At 33.3% G+C, this 19,069-nt stretch overlaps 6 protein-coding genes across 9 annotated transcripts in view; 1 reads left to right on the forward strand and 5 right to left on the reverse strand.

Moving 5' to 3' along the window:
* LOC104705190 (elongation factor G, chloroplastic) overlaps positions 1–1,738 on the reverse strand; it is an 8,703-nt gene extending 6,965 nt beyond the window's left edge. Inside the window, exons 1-2 of one of the 3 annotated variants that reach the window (XM_019228115.1) lie at positions 1,330–1,738; positions 5–1,126 (exon numbers count right to left, since the gene is read on the reverse strand). In XM_019228115.1, the coding sequence (XP_019083660.1) occupies positions 5–1,126; positions 1,330–1,582 (1,375 nt within the window). In that variant the 5' untranslated portion in view covers positions 1,583–1,738. The remainder of the gene's footprint in view (positions 1–4; positions 1,127–1,329) is intronic. The other 2 variants (XM_019228117.1, XM_019228116.1) reach the window with 2 other exon arrangements.
* LOC104703885 (21 kDa protein-like) lies at positions 2,351–3,465 on the reverse strand. Its single transcript, XM_010419972.2, has one exon. It carries the CDS (start codon positions 3,374–3,376, stop codon positions 2,594–2,596), a length of 783 nt encoding a protein of 260 aa, XP_010418274.1. The 5' UTR covers positions 3,377–3,465; the 3' UTR covers positions 2,351–2,593.
* LOC104703886 (21 kDa protein-like) lies at positions 8,197–9,202 on the reverse strand. The gene is made up of 2 exons (XM_010419973.2): positions 8,867–9,202; positions 8,197–8,738 (listed from the first exon to the last, which is right to left on the reverse strand). The coding sequence occupies exons 1-2, from the start codon at positions 9,136–9,138 to the stop codon at positions 8,396–8,398; spliced, it is 615 nt and encodes a 204-aa protein (XP_010418275.1). The 5' UTR covers positions 9,139–9,202; the 3' UTR covers positions 8,197–8,395.
* LOC104703887 lies at positions 12,204–14,386 on the reverse strand. The gene is made up of 8 exons (XM_010419974.2): positions 14,202–14,386; positions 13,966–14,112; positions 13,763–13,860; positions 13,346–13,418; positions 13,195–13,255; positions 13,014–13,099; positions 12,827–12,916; positions 12,204–12,405 (listed from the first exon to the last, which is right to left on the reverse strand). Exons 1-8 carry the CDS (start codon positions 14,298–14,300, stop codon positions 12,343–12,345), a joined length of 717 nt encoding a protein of 238 aa, XP_010418276.1. The 5' UTR covers positions 14,301–14,386; the 3' UTR covers positions 12,204–12,342.
* LOC104703888 (lipid transfer-like protein VAS) lies at positions 15,118–16,671 on the forward strand. Of its 2 annotated transcripts, none has more exons than XM_010419975.2 (3): positions 15,118–15,510; positions 15,804–15,845; positions 16,284–16,671. In XM_010419975.2, exons 1-3 carry the CDS (start codon positions 15,204–15,206, stop codon positions 16,388–16,390), a joined length of 456 nt encoding a protein of 151 aa, XP_010418277.1. In that variant the 5' UTR covers positions 15,118–15,203; the 3' UTR covers positions 16,391–16,671. The 2 variants fall into 2 exon arrangements, with proteins under 2 accessions (XP_010418277.1, XP_010418278.1); XM_010419976.2 differs by having other exon boundaries at positions 15,123–15,510; positions 16,287–16,671.
* LOC104703889 (aspartate aminotransferase, cytoplasmic isozyme 2-like) overlaps positions 16,680–19,069 on the reverse strand; it is a 4,072-nt gene continuing 1,682 nt past the window's right edge. The window contains exons 7-12 of the mRNA XM_010419977.2: positions 18,720–18,883; positions 18,459–18,596; positions 18,095–18,216; positions 17,842–17,936; positions 17,637–17,757; positions 16,680–16,856 (exon numbers count right to left, since the gene is read on the reverse strand). Of these exons, the coding sequence (XP_010418279.1) occupies positions 16,772–16,856; positions 17,637–17,757; positions 17,842–17,936; positions 18,095–18,216; positions 18,459–18,596; positions 18,720–18,883 (725 nt within the window). The 3' untranslated portion in view covers positions 16,680–16,771. The remainder of the gene's footprint in view (positions 16,857–17,636; positions 17,758–17,841; positions 17,937–18,094; positions 18,217–18,458; positions 18,597–18,719; positions 18,884–19,069) is intronic.

Genomic DNA, 19,069 nt, shown 5'->3' on the forward strand with positions numbered 1-19,069 from the left:
TCACCAGTTAAAGCCACTTTAACATCTTCTCTGCTGTTTGCATGCATTTCCAAGAGTCTTCCGATTCTCTCCTTCTTTCCTTTGTTAGCATTCAGCACGTAAGAACCAGCTGAGAGTTTCCCTGAGTAAACCCTCACAAATGTAAGAGAACCCACAAAAGGATCACTCATGATCTTGAATGCTAAACCAGCGAATGGCTCGTCATCATCTGGTTTTCTTATGATGGTAATCTCCGGGTTCTCAGGATCTGTTCCATTCATCGGTGGCACTTCAACCGGCGAAGGCAAATAATCAATCACAGCATCAAGTAACGGCTGTACTCCTTTGTTCTTAAAGGCTGAACCACACAGAACAGGCACAAACTTGCCAGTGATGGTTCCTTTTCTAACCAATCTCTTCACTGTGGCCTCGTCAGGCTCAACTCCTTCTAAATAGTTCTCCATGACCTCATCATCCAAATCAACAATCAATTCCATCATCGCCGCCCGATACTCTTGAGCAAAATCCTCAAGATCAGCTGGAATATCCTCGTAGTTGAATTTGGCACCAAGCTCTTCTCCTGACCAAACTATAGCTTTCATCCTCACAAGATCAACAACACCTTTAAAGACATCTTCAGCACCAATAGGTATCTGAAGCACCAACGGCTTAGCACCCAAATTAGTCACAATCATATCCCTCGTCCTGAAAAAGTTAGCTCCAAGACGGTCCATTTTGTTGACAAAGCAAATCCTAGGCACACCGTATTTATCAGCTTGTCTCCACACAGTCTCGGACTGAGGCTCGACACCAGCAACACTATCGAACAAGCATATAGCTCCATCGAGAACTCTAAGAGCACGTTCGACTTCAAGAGTGAAATCAACGTGACCCGGTGTATCAATAATGTTGATCCTGTGTTTGTTCCAAAACGTTGTGGTTGCAGCTGAAGTAATGGTGATTCCTCTTTCTTGCTCTTGTTCCATCCAGTCCATAGTAGCTGTCCCTTCATGCACTTCACCGATTTTGTAGTTTCTTCCTGTGTAGTAAAGAATCCTCTCTGTAGTTGTGGTCTTCCCAGCGTCTATGTGAGCCATAATACCAATGTTTCTGTAATCTTTAAGCGGCACAGCGCGCTTCGTCTCTGCTATATAACACACACGATGAAGCCAAATCAGCATAAAGTTCAAAGATTTAGCAATATCAGAACTTAACTAGTAGGAAACACTTCTCAGAGGCAATTCAACAAACACTTAGAAGGCATGTAAAAATTTCAAACTTTCAAGTCAAGAATCGAATTCAGTAGGAAAAAAGATGGAAGCTTTTGTAAAAGAGTTATGTGACACAAACCTTCGGCTGCAGCAAAGACTGAGAATTGTTTTTTCCTTTGTGAAAGCTTGGAAGAACCAAGCCCAATACGAGAAGTGCTCAGAAACAGAGGAATTGAAGAAGAAATCGAAGAAGATGATGCTTTAGGAGGAAGACCCAGAAACGTAGCACGATGAGACAGAGGAAGAAGAACAGGCCGTCTCTGTGACCCATTAAGATTACAAACCAACGAACCGGAACTAGAACTCGAAATCCTCAGAGCATCCGCCGCCATTTTTGTTTATCAAAATCGCTCCTTTCTTCTTCTTCTTCTTCCTCTTCCTCTTGGTCACTCTTTGGCTAAACGTATCACTTGGTAACCTCTCTCGTCTGGCTTGGGGATAACGAAGCCTTTTGGGCTTGGCGTGGTTTGTTTCTGAACCGTTGGTTTAAAAAAATAAAAATTATATGGTCTATAAATTTTCTGATGGTTTTATTTAATTGGTCCAAATGGATAAGGAGAGAGACACGTCACCGTCTAAATTGTTTTGGCAAAACAAGTTGATTCGAACCGGAACCACAAAAAAGCATGGGGGGTGTTCACGGCAGTTTCAGTCCAATTTGATTCCTTTAAAACCACAAACTAGTACTACTAGTAGTAGACTAGTAAGCAAACTTAACAAGAGGTTGAAGGAAGAACACATAACTTGAATTGATTGGCGATATACAACAAACATATTAATGGATCAATATGCTTGTTGGTAGGTGTTTAATAAGTGACACAAATAATAATAACTTGAGTAGGAGAAAAGCTGGCTAGTCTAGGACATTCTCAAATGTAGCTCGTACGTGTTTCATTTATGATTTTTCCTCCTAACCAAAATTACTCTTTCACTACCAGTCTTATAGTTGAGTACAAAACAAACAGTGAAAACAAAAACAAAGGTTATGAATCATATGTAATATGTGACAGAACAGAATTAACAAAGGTACAATACAAGTATATAACTAGGTTTTGCTTAACAAGACAGATCATGATTAATCTCTATTCGAATTGAGTAAATTATACTAACGAATCTTACTAATACGATATTTTCTTGCCGTAATTTGAGCCCAACAAAGGGGTTGAACACTTGAACTTGTCCACCACCGTCAAAATAATACAAAATCTTCACATACAATTTTTTTATACACAGAAATTAAAAAATCACAATACCTAAAGTACACATACAATCATAAGCTTTTTTTTTTTTTTTTTGTAATGAAAGTATAAAACAATTTTTTATTTTTGTATATGAAAATTTGACTATGATAAGTTTTCTTGCGTGGAGGCGTACATATTAATGAGAGCGAGTGCGTTGCTGGTCAGCCGAGCAACCTTAACAACATGTTGCCGAACCAAATCTTTCACGACCGTTTTGATTCTCCTGAAACCATCCATACATGTATCATCATCCGTGAGAGCAGCACTAACCCATGTCTGAACATCTGACATAACCATCTCAAACTTCCGACTATCTTTATGGTTGATCGAGTCCAACTCTCTTATCGAATCTTGAAGTGAAATCACCGAGTCGCCAATCTCTTCCACACAGTCAGCAACAGCAACTGCTTCCAAACCTGTTAGACCACCTCCATGAGAAACGTTTTTGATGAATTTAGAGGTGGACTTGGCTGAGGTGAGGGTGAGATTAAGGGCGATGATGGCGAGGTTTTGAGGGTTGGAAATGATTTTTGAGGCGTAAGGAGATAGAGAGATGTAGCAAAGGGTTTTGTAGAGTGTGTGGTTGCATGAAGTTTTTATGTAATCTAAGTTGGTTTGATTTAAATGTCTTGATAAAGATGATGATGGTGGTGATGATGATGATGGTGATGATGGTTGTGGTGATGCTGGTGATAATGATGGTGATGGTAATGATGATGGCGATAATAGTGGTGATCGTGATGATGGTGATGATGATGGTAATGATGATGATGGTGATGGTGATGGTGATGGTGATAATGATGATGATGATGATGATGATGATGTGATGAAGAGAAGAATGGCTATGGAGAGAAGAAGGATTTGGGGTTGAGATAAGAGTTTCATCTTTATTTTGTACTTTCTTTTTTCGGATCGTCGATTCCCTTTTTTAAAGAGAAATGGCTAAAGTGAACTAATTATGTTCATGTGCGTGTTTATGTATATATATAGAACATGTGATATAAAAAGAAACTTGTGAAAAGAAAATTAGTTGAGTCTATTAATATCTAATAACTTATTTGATTGGAGCTGAGGTTTTTTGGTGGGAAGGCTTACCAATTATCTGGCTCAAATAGTTTAACGTATTATGGATTTGTCACATATACTATCAAATATCTTATTTTATTCATAAACGACGAAAAAAAGAGTTCGATTTTTCTTATCTTAAAAACCAAAGAGTATGGATTCCCATATTCCCAAAGTATGGAAGAAAACTGTAATTGATTATAAATAATCTATAAATTAATAAATTTTATTTACATGTACATAAATGGTTGTTAAATATATTTTTTTCACACATAGATTTTAATATTTGTGTCATATGTTTTATGAATACTTCCGTGAAATAATTAAATTAGTGAATTATTTAATTTAAAATTCTACTAGGAACTTTATAGTCCATCCATACTCATTAGTTTTCCTATATTTGCTTCTTTACAATTAAGAAAAGACATATTGAGATATTGCTTCTTTACAATACTCATTAGTTATCTTATATTGCTTCTTTATTAGCTGTAATAGTTAGCTATTTGATTTTCATATAGGTTTTGTAAAAGAAGCTTGACATTGTAGAATTTTGTTTTCCTAAACCTGTATTTGTATGAATTAATTAGTCCAACTATACAGTTTCGTCCAGCGATATAATTCCCAGTTTATTGAAGCTCATATATATCACCAGTAAATCAAAGCTTTGAAATTAAATAAATGAGTGACCACCGTAGTTATTCGCTTCTAATGATCATATAATGAATACTCTAGATTCTTATAATTTATTCGGAAACGTTTTAGACCTAATTTTTATAAATGTGGAACTTTTTTTTTGTTTTGTTTTTTGAAGAGCAATCTTGAGATTACAAACCGAAATTAATTTAGACTATAGAGTTATTAGTTCATAAGTGATTTCTCAGTGTTGATACGTTTTTAATATTTATTTCTCTAATGGAATTGGATTTATTTTATTGTACAAATAGCGTCAATAATGCATGTATTTTTCATCATATTTTTTCCGCTTATAAAATTATGAAGAGACTAGGCTTCGCAAAAAATTATGTAAAACATCTATACATATTTAATGGTTTTCCAGTTACATTTTGTTTTTACATTGTACTACGGTTTCAAAAACGTAATATCATGATCATTTTCACATATACGTACGTACGTAGTGTTGACAACTTGACGTGTTGTATTAGAATTTTGATTTTTAGACCGATATTCTTTAGCATAAGCAAATGAAGCCATTGCTCTCATTCATAACAATTTTTGCTAGCCCATGCTTCTTATAGCAATTATTTTACCTACTAGACTTGTTTGTCTCAAAGAAGTAAAGATATTATGTGACCACTCTTTCTTTTTTTGATAGACGCTATTCAAAGATAGTGATCATTTGAATGCCTATCTCATATTTTTGCCATTTGCCTTTACTACATGCCCTTGTCTGCATGCTTTGAACTAGCTACGTCACTTGCAAATATGTTCCAAACCAAAAAAAAACAAGATATTCGATCCGAGATGAATAAATAAATAAAACCATTATCTCGATAAAAAATTAACGTGTTAGAGTCCTATATCAGAAATGCGAAAGAGTTAGATTAGTATACAAAACACATAGCCACTTTTGACTCATAGTCAAACTGGTTTTTAGTTAGAAATCTATAATTATTCTCTTATTAATTATTGTTACGGTTTTTAGTTGTAACGATTTTAGTTGGTAATTCGCGTTAATATATCAAACTAAATGATTAATTAAGATATTTTGTTATTTTTTAAAAAAAAAAAATTGTTTTGCTTAGAAATTTCACTATTTCGTTCAGTTACGTTATTCCACAATGTGATCAATCAAAGCTCGTTTATGTTAAAGTGTTGCTTGCGCAGCTGCACGCATGTTACAATCACCTATTACAAGTACATATGAATTAAGGAGTCTATATATAGTTGATTATTCTTATAATAGACGCCAAATTAGAATCACAAGTGCACAGTCATATTCATAATAATGAATCTGTTACATTCGTTTCCATAATGAGTTAAATGTTTCGTAGACGTAATTAACGATGGCCAAAATATTTTTTTTTCCTGTAACCGATGGCCAAAAGAGTTAACATCATAAATCGCTATTGCAAGCATACTTTTCTATTGGTAAAAGGTATACTAAATCTTATTATCATATTAGTCTAATATCATCATAAGATTCCGTTGTATAGGTTTAACCAAATCCCAAGTTACAGCTTAAATACTTTAAATTCCTTTTATAATCTTTTTATTTTGCAATGTGAATTTATCAGATGGATTTGTACACACAAGAATCGATCAAACACCGTAACAAACTAGATTTTATTGCCTTTCGAAACTTACACTAGAAAATTCATAAAACGTATTCATGTTTGAACTATACTTTGATCGATGATGATCCAAATTCTAAACAGCATATCGTATTATCAAACATGAAATCATATCATTCCAATAACCCAAAACTAATCAACTAAAAATTTGGCACCATCGTCTCAGGTTATATTTGGACAATATCGTTCCTATCTTTTTATCTTTTAGGTCTGCTTTTCGCGTTAGCTTTCGAACATGATCTCTAGATATATCTTTTGTCGGCACTTAGCCGTCACATACTCAATCTTAATGAAACAAAAGCTAAAACGAATCTCCTTTTATTTTTTCCAAAAGATAAAGAGAGCATTTGATCCCTTAAGTTATATCATAGTAAAAACTTTTACATTTGTATGTTTTATATGATCAATCTCCCCAATTTTAAACCCACTATAACTGTTGTTACTTTCATCTGGATAGAAATATCCTTTAGCAGTTTCGCATGCAGATTAAGATAATATTTTTAAGAAATTATTATGCCTTTTACAAAAGTCTTGATGATATTTGGACTTTAGTTTATTTTATATTCTTTTTATTATGAACTAATTTTAACCTAAATAAAGTTCTATTAAAATATTAAATGGAATATATATAAACTATAAAAAAGTTCGTTTCATACAATATTTTTATTTTTTAAATTTAAAATAAAAGTTTAAGAATAAAATGATGATGAAATGAGCTACTAACGGAGTAGTAAATAGTGCGAAATGGTAGATTATGGTACATCACAAAGAAAATATAATGTTTGACTAATTAATTTTTTTTAATATATGCAATCTTGACGAATGTTGTGGATGATCAAAAACTTGATATCACAATTTGTGTTTAACCAAAAAGGTAATGAAATTACTTATATCCCGATCTACGATCGCCTATTGGCATATGCTAGTTCCGATCGATTCATGAAATCATCGGTTGCGACTAACAACAAAATCTAGACGAACTCAGTTTTAGTCATAATTATATCTCACAACATAAATAGCCCATGCAGGCCCATTGAGAGTATGAGACCTGGCTAGTGGCTACATTAACGTGGTATATAAAAATGAACGAGAGGAACTTGACCTTTTTTTATACATATTTTTTTTTTTATAGAACTTTAAGATTATTAGGAACAAAATGTAGAATAATAGTTCAAGTAAATGCGTAACGTCTTTTTCAAAAACATTAGAATATGTATCGTCTTTTATGTCTGTCAAATACTGTTTCCCCTTCGTCTTATATTTTGCGTCTTTCAAACCGTCAATTACGGGAACAAAAGTTCGTATTTGATTTATTTTAATTTCGCATATCACAAAATTTGGTAGTTGTCGTTGAAAAATCTTGTCCTGTCCTTATGGGTCGACGTTGGTCATTGTCGAGCACATGAACAAAAAATTTAAAAATAATTCGCTAAAAGACAGACACTAATAAGACTAATAACTGTTAATTATTTTGTTATAAAAAAGTACCGATTCAATTATAATTTGGAAATTTATTGGGAGAGAAATTTTTTTGAGAGGGTTATTTTCTTTAAAAAAAAATCATAAAACGAAAAGAGTACTATCTAATAATATTGTCGAATCAATGATACATTTTTGAATTGAAAATGTTGGGTGAGTAGTTCAACTCTGTGTCATCATATATTACAGTTCATGTGACAACTATACAGCTGTTAGTGTTAAGATGTGTATCATTGGCTTATTTTTTTAAAAGAGTTTATATCATAATTATTTGATCTCAATATTATTTAATTAAGGTTGTTTTCAAATTATTATGTACTAGTAGTCTATAATACGTTAATTTTTTCCTGAATCACTAGAAACAAATCAAGACTTTTGTCTCTGGACAAATCTTGTCTCCCAACGTTCTCTCCTATTTTTGTATTATTATCTCTGTTTATTCGTTACATAAGAAAAAGGACTTTTGCACACACACACAAAAAAGGACTTTTGCTTAAACAAAAAAAGGACTTTTTATATGGCAAATATGTAAGTAGAAGACATGTTATATGAACTTATTATAAATTACTAGTAGAAGATAAATAAAGTATCTGAACCGTTCTTAGTAATTACAATAAGATTTACATAAACAAATTTGAAATTTTAGTTGTGTACTATAAAAAAGTTCAGAAGAAGTGGACTCATTTAACGACACCCTTACACCAATGTCTAGACGTAGCAAAATAAAATTCCAAAATATTTGAGGTTACTTCAAATCTCAAAAACTGCATTTAATACGAGTCAGTAATATCTTTACGCAGAAGTTAGCATACGCCAACATGAAGTATATCTATAATTTACACCCAAAAAAAAACGTACAATTATATCATCTTTTATCTTAAAATAAAATATTATACAGAACGCAACAAAGATTGTTACACAATCTCTAGTTTTCTTTTCCGACCGACAAAAAAAAAAAAAGAGATCACAATTTATACAACTTGAAGTTTAGTTTCAAACTTTCACATACAAACCAAAATTTTGACATTTTAAGAAACACAAACTCCATTTAGGGAAGCTTCACACTTCGTTTCTCTGCAAACTGATTCACCAAAGCGAGAGCATTGCTAGTGACCTGAGCCACGTGAACCACCTTAAACCGAATTAGCCTCTTCAATTTGCCTCCCATGGCACGATCCGAGAATCCATCTAGACACGTTGTCTCGTCTGTCAAAGCGGCACTGACCCATGTCTGAACATTACTCATCTTCCACATGAAGTCCTCACTAGCCACAGCATGGCCAGCTCGACCCAGTTCTTTAACCGATTGAGCTAACCGGTCCACGCTATTGCCTAGCACTTCGATGCAATCTTTGATTGCTAAATATTCTCTACGTTTAAATCTTGGTGTCCTATATATACAGAAGAAGAAAATGTTAGAGAGGAACTTTTGTAAACTCTTACACTCCGGTATGGGCTGCAACCACAGAGTACCGATCTAGTTGAAAAAAAATAAAATAAAATGTTAGAAAAAGCGTACTCTTTAGTTAGTTTGGCGACGAAGATAGAAACGGATTTGGCTCGAGCTAAACTGATTGTGAGAGCGGTTTGGGCGAGATCTTGGTCGTTGTTATGGCGGATCTTGGTGGCGTAAGCAGAGAGTGTATGTACGCATAGTGATGGATATCGGGTGGTTTGGCATGAAGACACAATGAACCGGTCTGGTTCTGACTGGCTTGGGTTTGCGGATGAAGATTGAAGAATGGTTATTGATAGAAGTAGAACTAGAAAGATTGTATTTTTAGGCTCCATGATGTCTTTTTCTCTCTAGCTTTTTGTTTGGTTGGTTGTTTTTTTCTTGTCTAATGAAGAGGAAGTGTACAAGAGGGTGCTGTTTATATAGGGTTTTAATTTAGGTCAAAGTGTAGACTCTGTTTTTGCATATAAATCTTTTTTTTTTTAGGCAAACATAGAAATCTTTTTATATACTATAATATAGATAGCTCATCAATCACTTTGGCTAAAATCTCACTGACAAAATCTAGCTCTATATGGTGATCCTTTAAAAAAAAGTAGTTACATGTGTTAATGTGCAGAGTATAGTTTTCAAGATGAGTCATCCGTCGATCAACACATATCCACATGCCATAAGTTAAATTGACAATAGTTTAGAGTTTATTTCTAAATTGCAATTGCAACTTTTCTATTTAATTAGTTACTTTTTCCCCCAATGCATTATTGTGTTCATTTGAGATGCTTATCCAGATCATAATGGATATACACGACAATGGTCTCATGCGTACGTATTATTGTGGTTACTATTTAATTTTACGTTAACGGATGACCGTTGATCCGAATAATCAGGGAAGTTGAATAAGATATTTACCTAAAACTTAGTACTGATTTGTCTCTGGTCAACATGAACAGTACTGTGTTACTATCATTTTTTTGACTGCCATCATGAAATGAAAACTCATTAGAAATGACAATTCCTTCGATAGAACAAACTATCTGAATGATGCCTATGTAAATGAGTAAAATAGTAACGAAATCGTTCTCTATACTATCTGAATTATATTTTCTTTTGTTTAAGATTTAATTAGATTAATATTTAATTTCAAATAGTTTTATTTGTTAGTATTTAAATAAGGTTATTAAAAATGTGATGTGAAAAATAAAGATTATGAAATGCTACTTCATAAAACATAGGAATGTTCCCTTAGCCTTTCTATTTATGAGAATGGGGCCATAAAACTTATAAATTACATTAAAAAATTAGTTTACAAATATTATTAACATATAACTAAAACAAATATATTAAAAAATCTAGAAATCATTATACAAATTGATACAAAACACCAAATAATGTAATTTGGTATAAATTCATTTTCGGTAAACGTATATAACAAAGGACAATCCGAATTAAACCCGATCCAAGTAAAAAATCAAACATATGGAGCATTTTGACACATGCACCCAAACATCAAATAAAACGAAATTAAGAAGAAATTCACATATCCATGCATGACAAATATGTCATATGTGCAGTACGTTATTGAACACCTGAAAACTCATCTACATCAGTTACATATGAATCCGCACTTGTAAAAAAAATTACATTATGATTTATGGTTAACTTAACAAAAAAATAAACACTCACGTGAATCTACTCGTAAACGACGATAAAAAGAAAAAGAATCTAGTCCAAAACCGTACGTCGTCGGTAACCAAAAGGAGACTACAGACAAGTAGTGGGCATGATTCTTTATTTCTTGAGTCATTTTGATTCCACTATATTTTAAGTTTTTTTTTAACTATATTTTAAGTTTATAACTAGTCTTTTACTCTGTATGTATAGCACAAAAGATAACCAAAAAACATATGCATGTGAAGATAATAATTAGGACAATTATGTCATAGTGGAAAATAAATTCTAGGAATCGAAGATAACTACGAAGGGCCATGCTTGGAAGTTGGAACCAATAGTTACTAATTTCATAAATGTCACCTCTTTTTTTTTCTTCTTTAATTATTCTGCTCTTTGTAGGTTCCCATCATCCCATGCATACTTGTTCATGCCTTTCTTATTTCTACAGCATAGCTTTATAAAGGATTGTTTATTTCATTTATTACGAATAAAAGAGATTTGATGGTTACAGCCAACTTTGGCCCCATACTAAACAGACATGCAATGAATGAAGAAAAAGCTTACTATCAACCCTTCCTGCAATTTCTGCAACCATCCCATGGAAACAAGTGATCACCTGTTTTTTCAATGTCCTTTTTCTCAAAAGGTGTGGGAGGAGCTCACAATGGGACTGCTCTTGAACAAATACACTGCAAATTGGAGAGAAATCGTGGCTCTGGTGGACGGGAATGAGCTTGACAAGACAAAGAGATTTCTTATTGCTCACACTTATCATCAGAATACCCTGCATTCTATTTGGAGGGAGAGAAACGCTAGGCGCCATGGTGACCCCTCATCTACGGCAGAGAATCTTGTGAAGTTGATCAACAAATCTGTTCGCAACCGTTTAAGCACGATCGGGAAGGATGGGTGTGATACCATTCAAACATGGTTTGCTGCAAGATTCTACTAAGACTGTAACATCCTAGTTTTAGGAACAGTTTAACAAACAAACGACTCTGCTTATGCATTGTAAAAACGTTTATTTTTCTTGAATTTAATTTAACATTATATTCAAAAAAAAAAGCTTACTAAGATAAATTTCTAGACTTAGGCTCTGATTGGTAACAACTGTTATTTGAGGCTGTAGAGATTTTAACTGTATAAAATTTAGCTGCAGAGACTTTGGTTGTAACTACTTTAATTGTTAAAATCTGATTGTTAAATAAAAAATTTTAAAAGTTGTGACTATAATTTTATAAATAACAATATTGTAAAAAAATATAAAAGTGATGATAAAAATAAGAAATTTGTGAAGAGAAGTGGATGTGAGAAGAAAGAGAAAAAAATGCTGATAATTAATCTGTAAAAAAAAAGTTTGTGCAAAAATATATATATTTATAGAGAGTTTTTAATTATGATAGAGGAATAAAAAAAAATTTTTTAAAAAATTGTTAGTTTTAAAAGGTCATTTTGAACTTAAAAAAAAGAAGAAAAATAAAGAAGAAAAAAATTAAAGTGGCTGTTGAAACTTTAAAAAATAGAAAAATCATAAAAGTATGATTGGTAAATAAAATGTTTAGAAAACTTTTAAATGTTTTTAAAGTCTTAAAAGTCTTCACCAATCAGGGCTTTTAGTAAAGATGTTTTACAGTATTGCATTATGGTGATCTACATATCACTAGCAAAACTATTTTTTTATATTTGTTATAGGTTATATTTTTCCATTAAACTTATCATGGCTTGGAAGATCTGACGTGACCTTAAACATCATTCGCAAAAAAACAGATACACTTTTACTCAACAAAACAAATATATAAATACATTGTACCCGATCATAGGAAACATTCAAAAGCTTAATAAATCTTTCGAAGACTCGTATGATACTACTACACTGTCAAGTACTTTAGCACCGAAGAACGTATCTTCTCCATGTAATCTCCTGCTTCTTTCTGCAATTAAAAAAAAACATTTGAATTTATACCACTTTAAAAAGCTTTAATCTGGTAGAAATAAAGATCCGAACTCAATTTTATGGTTTGGCATTCGATTATTTTTTGGTTTTGTTCAGGTTACTTGGGGCTCGGGTTTTGGAAAACGGGTCTGAACAAAAACCGAAATTATATGTTTATCCAAAACCGAACCCAAATCGTTCAAACCTAACCGAAACTTTGGGTTATCAGTTTGATTGTACAAACCCGGGTTTAGTTCAGCTTCAGTTTGGTTAATTCAACATACAAACTTCTCTAGCATCTAGGCTAATATGAAATTCGGTTTAACTTTCACGTTGATGAATTTTGGTTAGGTTTCAATCAATGATTCAAACCAGAACAATTTGCTTTTTTTTCAATTCAACAAGTAACCGGGACTAACCTGGTCTCCTCTGTATGCATTTGCAATATTTTCGTCAAGAAGTGTCAACAAAGATCTGTTGATTTCGTTTTTCTCCACCATATCCAACAACTGTACACAACAAAAGAGAAGAATGAAAATAAAAAAGTCTCAAAATCATCTCATAAAGTTCTAAAGTGGTTATGAGTTTATGGTTAAGGTCACATACAGTTGTTTTTATATCGGTCGAGGTTAAGATCTTGGTTAAGCTGTTTGTAGCAGTCATAAGCTCCTTTTGCATCTTGTCATAAGCCTCTGCAAGAGTAACAAGATTAGTAATCAAAAGCCGTAATATCATTAAGTCAATGAGTCAGTTAATTAATCATGACGCAAAAGAGGGCGACGCAGACCTATTCCTTCTTCCAAAGCTTTTTGAAGTGTTTCAAGCTCAACTAATCTGTCTTCAATATCCTACATGATTTTGCCACACACACAAAAAAAAAACAGATCGTTAAGTGGCCGACTCCAGCTTACCGATTAAAATGTTGCTTCAGGTCTTACCGCAGTCTTTGTAACAGCAAACCGAATTTGCCCAATTTCAAGTCGAATCTGCGCAAAGAATTCGTCGTTTAACCTGTAATATTACAGTAACCATGAGCTCGTTTGTGTCTTCTACTAAACAGTACAACATACCAAACTCTAGTGATAACTCCAGTCCCCTACTATCTCACCCAAGTTTCAATATTTTAACGAAAACGAATTCACTTAAAAAAAAAACCAAAGCATCAAAACATATTCACATAGACGATTCGTCGAACACTTAACATTCAAATTCAACTATTCATTCACCCCAAATGCTACTTTTATCACACAAGTTTCAATATTTCGACGAAAAACGGATTCACTTAAAAGCAACAAAACATCTTCACAGGGGAATTACATCAAACACTTAGTGTGCAACAATCAAATTTCACTAACCTGCCTCGAAGCCTAGCGATCTCGTACTCAATCTCTTGAGCTTCAGTATCAAGAAAGTACTCAATCAACTCCGCCGCAGTATCTGGTAAAACTCTAGACTAACAAAACCCCCCCCAAAAAACAACCCCAAATCAATGAACAACCAAAACCATAAATCAGTATAATTGCAACAAATAATTTTTTTTTTTTTTTTTGGGGGGTACTTGTCTAAGAGCTTGACGACGCTCTTTCTCCTCACGAAGTTGTTTCTGAAACGCTTCTCTCGCTTCTGAATCTCTCTCTAGCCGACGCTTAAACTCAAGACGAGCTATATGACCAGTTTGTGCTGGACCTAACACACCTTTCGGATCCTTCCTTTCGAACCAATCAAACAAACAAAAAAAATCAACTTTTTCATGAAATCAATCTCCCCAAAAAAAAAAAAAATCAAATCTTTTACCCATTCGCATGAGATTTTGCTCCTCCGTGAATTAAACTTCGGAATTGTACGGACGGTGGTTGCGGCCGCGGCGGCGATTCCGAACGAAAGCGTAGCCATTAGATTATTTTCTTTGGGAGTGAGCTCTCTCTCTCTACTCTTCTTGCTTAGCTTATGTTATCTCTTTAGCTTTCTCTTATCTGTTGTTTTGATGGCGGGACTGTTTGTGACCGTTGAATTTACAAGTGCTTAGAGACGGTTTATCAGATCGTAACCGTTGAAATGTTTCGATCTTACGATCTTAATCCCTCCACGCGTCAGATATTTCGATAGGCCCAATTAACCCAAACATTGTAAGGCCTTTCCGTAGCCCATATTAGTTATTCACGGATTTTAGAATGTTGAATAAAATAACAAATACAGAACCAGTCCGACAGAACTGGAATGAGCTGGTTTAACCATATGGTTAGATGAGATCTAGACTTTTATAGATTATGTTTTGTTTTGAACAACAAAACAACAACTAAATTATTCTTCGCAAGCATATCAGGTTGACCTAGTCGTACTGGCTACAAGAAAATTTAACAAATATTTTACTGATTTTTGGTAGATAGAATACATATATTAGCATATAGTATATAGGCTATTAGGCTATATAAATTGAAGAAAATTCTGGCAATAAAAATGAGACGTGACTGACTCATCCTAGAATCTAGAGATTTTAGATAAGATGACAATTAAGTGTAAACATCATTTTCAATAAGATTTATTGCACTACTTAAAAAAAAAGTCTTCAATCTTCTCGTTGAAGTATTGTATTATCAAGAAAAAGAAACAAGACTCATTTGTTGAATTATTATTATAGTATTAAAGTAAAGTAAAATGCGAAAGGTTCCCTTCAGCAAAGTTTATAAATATTTATAACCAAAAACAAAAGCAAAACCAAAACTCACAAGTAACCCCCAAAAGACCAAAAAAAAAAAGCTCAGAGAGAGAGAGAGAGCGAGAGAGGTAAAAGAAGAAATGATGAAGGTGATGATGATCTTTGCGGCGGCGATGACGGTGATGGCTTTGGTTTCGGTACCGGCTGTAGAAGCACAGACTGAGTGTGTGAGCAAGCTAGTCCCTTGCTTCAACTTCTTGAACGTAACAACGAAGCCGTCCAAGGTTTGTTGCGACTCGATCAAAGAAGCTGTGGAGAAAGAACTTAGCTGTCTCTGTACCATCTACACAACTCCTGGTCTGCTCGCTAATTTCAATGTCAGCACTGATCAAGCTCTTGGTCTCAGCAACCGTTGCGATGTCAAAACTAATCTCTCCGCTTGTAACGGTAGTCAATTCTATTTTCCTCAGATCTTCCTATTGTTTCTTTTTTTTTTTGTCAACAACATGCATTATGCTGGTTTAGATCCGAGTGGTAACACAGTAACACAACACTATAGCATAAACCATTAGGGTACATGTATTGGTTTCTCTGATTTTTATGAAATGGATCTGTGGATTCTGATTAATGTGATTAGGAAATATTGCCGTAGTTTTGACTTAGTGTTAATATCTTCTTGGTAGATCTTTCTCGTTTGAGATTTACAATTTGATAATCATGTTTTTGTTTAATTTTCTCAGCTAAAGGAGCTCCATCGCCAAAAGCTTCTTTACCTCCTCCAGGTATGAACAAAACACTTCACCTACTCCTTGCAATTACTTTTCTTATATTTTTTTCAATTATTTTGAAATTAAAATTCCAAGTAGCTTTTTATCGACTTGATTGTGTATTAATTGAATTATTTGATTGTGATTTGTTTGGAATTTATTAACCAAATCAAATGTTGATTAGTCAAGTCATACAATTCAATTGATTTTAATTTTCCCAGATTTCTCTGTTTTTTTTTGTTTTTTTTTGTTTTTTTTTAAACAAACATAAACAGAGTGTGAATGCCAGCTTTTACTTGTGTCTCGAATATTTGACTTGTATTATAAATCAGACAAAACAAAACCACTAAAAACATGTCAGACTAATTTTTATATTTATCTATAATATATTTTTTTTAAAGTAATAATTTGTATAATTGATGATTTGTCTTATGTGGATTTCTAATTTTTCAGCAGGAAATAATAATACCAAGAATGACGCCGGAGCCGGAAACAAGCTCGCCGGTTATGGAGTAGTCACCACCGTGAGCTTGTCGTTGATCTCATCCATCTTCTTCTGAAATCTTTAAACCGGATTTACCCAGTTTTCAGATTGTTTAACCCGGTTTATTATTTCTCAATAATTCTCGACATTTGTTTGCTTTTGGTTTAACTTATTTAATGATAAGTATTTTTGGTTCACGTGTTATGTATTATTATCTGATTCATCATTGAGTCCCATGTTCGTATACCGGTCTTAACCGGAACTCTATCATTTGTATTTTGTATATTTGAGTATGATTTATGAGTTTTACAAGCTGGGTTTGTTGTATATGTGTAATATTGGATTTTATTCATATAACATGAAAATGAAAACAAAATAAAAGAAACTTTGTTGGTTTCAAAGGTCACAATCCTCATTTTGGTCGGTTTGACAACAAAGAACAGAGAGAGCACAAAGTTTAGATGAAGCGAGTAATAACAGCATGCATAGCATCAGCGAGTTGAGGCACTGTGTTCGAACTTAGACTTGCCATGCTTATCCTCCTGCAAATACAAAAATTTTCATTTTGAAGCTAAGTTTTATTTTCATGAAAATAGACAAAATAAATAACTTTTAATTTATGATAGGAGGGAATGGCCTAACAACGGTCTTAAATGCTTCAAGTCATTCCCATTTGGGACTTTAAAATAGTGGTCATGTAACCTTCACTAAGACTAGAAGACAAAACTACAATACTTTTCAAGCATTTACAAAGAACATATATAAATGGAAAAAGAATTATCTTTCTTTGAAAATTTGAATAACAAATGAGCAAAATATTCCTTTACAAAGTTGCAAAAGAAATTTTCATTTTAATTCCGTTCATACGTTCATCCCTATCCTTATATATATATAGGTTTCTTACAGTTCTACAACTATCAAGTAAATGATAACAAAATGGCTCTTCTATTTAGTACTTAGTAAAATGAATGACAGAAGGCCTAAATGTATCTAATTGTTCCTAACAATCATCTTAAGTACTCCATCTGTTTCACAAAGAGTGTCATTTTAGAGAAAATTTTCTGTTACATAAAGAGTGTCATTCTATATTTCCAATGTGTTTTTAATGCTATATTTTCTTTTTTATCCCTAAACCCAAAGTTTTTTTCATTGAATATAAACCATTAACCACTTATTAAATAGGGGCAAACATGTATAATTCAAACTTTTCTTAATTTGTGTGAAATGTGTGAGAATGACACTCTTTGTGAAACAGAGGGAGTATTAACTAGTACTGTAATCCTTTGAAAAGACTACATATATATATTTTATAGTTCCCTTACCCATCATAAGTCATGTAAATGTGATATTCTTTGGCCATCAAGCGAACTTGCTCCTCGTTCAATCCGGTAAAAGTAAACATTCCAATATGTTTAACAATGTGACTCCAATCGCCAGGTGTACCTGAGCAAAACTTATGAATGATTTAAATCTGAGAGAAGATTAACAAAAAAAAAAGTGAAGGAACAAAAATACATTAAACCAAACCTCTAGCTTGTATGGCTTCATATAACTGTTGACGCATGCTAATTATGCGGTCAGCCATTCCTTTCAGCTCAATGGTCCAGTCGTTGTACATATCACTGCCAAAACGTATGTACAGAAACTTTCAATACAATCAAAATCTATTATGCATGATTCCGCACAAGTAAACGTAACGAAACTCAAATAAAGTTAATTAAGTATTTCAACACATCAAGAATGATTCTAACTCCTTCGTATCTGCATGTATGACCATTACCTGTTTTTAAGAATTGTGGTAACAATGGATGCTCCATGGGTAGGTGGGCAGAGATACATTGACCTCACGATGAGTATCACTTGGCTTTCAACTTTCCTAGCCACATGTTCTGATTCGCATACCTTCACAATTATTAGACCACAATGATTATATGGTCTGCCCTTGTTTCAAACTAAGTATCTATGTTTGGGTGTAAAAAAAATTCAAAAACAATATCCACATTTTTCTAATATATAACATTCTTCAAAAAAAAATTGATTACTTTTCTTTTGGCAAATGTAAATGGCAAATTCTCCTGCACAATATCGAAATGCAAAATGCAAAAAACTTAGCGACGATGAAACTGAAAATCTTAGTTTCTTACAATGTTAAGAGCGCCAATACGCTCGCTATAGAGACCCATATTTTTGGCATAACTTTGAGCTATCAAACATTCACCTCCATCAGCAACAAACATACGAACCGCTTGTGCATCTGAGTCAAGGCTACCACTAGCAAAGCCCTGAAAAGTTTAGAGAGAAAACAAATGAATCATGTTGCGTTTTTTTTTACCTCGGATTAAGATGAGAAAATGACACTTCTTAAGAAAAAAATCACAACTAGCACAACAAACATATGACTTTACCTGATATGCACAATCAAAGAAGGGTAACAAGCCTTTAGATCTCACTATTTGCCTAATCTGTTCCCATTTTTCGAATGTTGGGTCAACTCCTGTGGGGTTATGTCCACAAGCTTGCAAGACCACTATCGCTCCAGGCGGTGCAGTGCCAAGATCCTCAAGCAAGCCTGTTTGAAATCAAGTCTTCCCTTAGAGCAATAATTTTTTTTTTTTTTGTGACTAAAAGCAATGCTTGTTATACACTTAACACATTATCATGAAAGAATTGGTGAAAGTTTGGTGTGAGTGGGTCAATCAAAATGGGAGCAAACATAACTAATTAGATAAAATGTAACAATGATGAATGTTAAAAA

The sequence above is a fragment of the Camelina sativa genome, chromosome 7, assembly GCF_000633955.1.
Source record: "Camelina sativa cultivar DH55 chromosome 7, Cs, whole genome shotgun sequence".
Lineage (NCBI taxonomy): Eukaryota > Viridiplantae > Streptophyta > Magnoliopsida > Brassicales > Brassicaceae > Camelina > Camelina sativa.

Coding starts and splice junctions, on each gene's coding strand:
- LOC104703885 (XM_010419972.2), bottom strand. CDS start 3,376: ATGAAACTCTTATCTCAACCCCAAATCCTTCTTCTCTCCATAGCCATT.
- LOC104703886 (XM_010419973.2), bottom strand. CDS start 9,138: ATGGAGCCTAAAAATACAATCTTTCTAGTTCTACTTCTATCAATAACC. Junction 8,739..8,866: donor GTCGCCAAACTAACTAAAGA/GTACGCTTTTTC, acceptor CTGTATATATAG/GACACCAAGATTTAAACGTA.
- LOC104703888 (XM_010419975.2), top strand. CDS start 15,204: ATGATGAAGGTGATGATGATCTTTGCGGCGGCGATGACGGTGATGGCT. Junction 15,511..15,803: donor TAATCTCTCCGCTTGTAACG/GTAGTCAATTCT, acceptor TAATTTTCTCAG/CTAAAGGAGCTCCATCGCCA. Junction 15,846..16,283: donor AGCTTCTTTACCTCCTCCAG/GTATGAACAAAA, acceptor CTAATTTTTCAG/CAGGAAATAATAATACCAAG.
- LOC104703887 (XM_010419974.2), bottom strand. CDS start 14,300: ATGGCTACGCTTTCGTTCGGAATCGCCGCCGCGGCCGCAACCACCGTC. Junction 13,256..13,345: donor TTGCTGTTACAAAGACTGCG/GTAAGACCTGAA, acceptor AAAATCATGTAG/GATATTGAAGACAGATTAGT. Junction 12,406..12,826: donor ATGCATACAGAGGAGACCAG/GTTAGTCCCGGT, acceptor TTTTAATTGCAG/AAAGAAGCAGGAGATTACAT.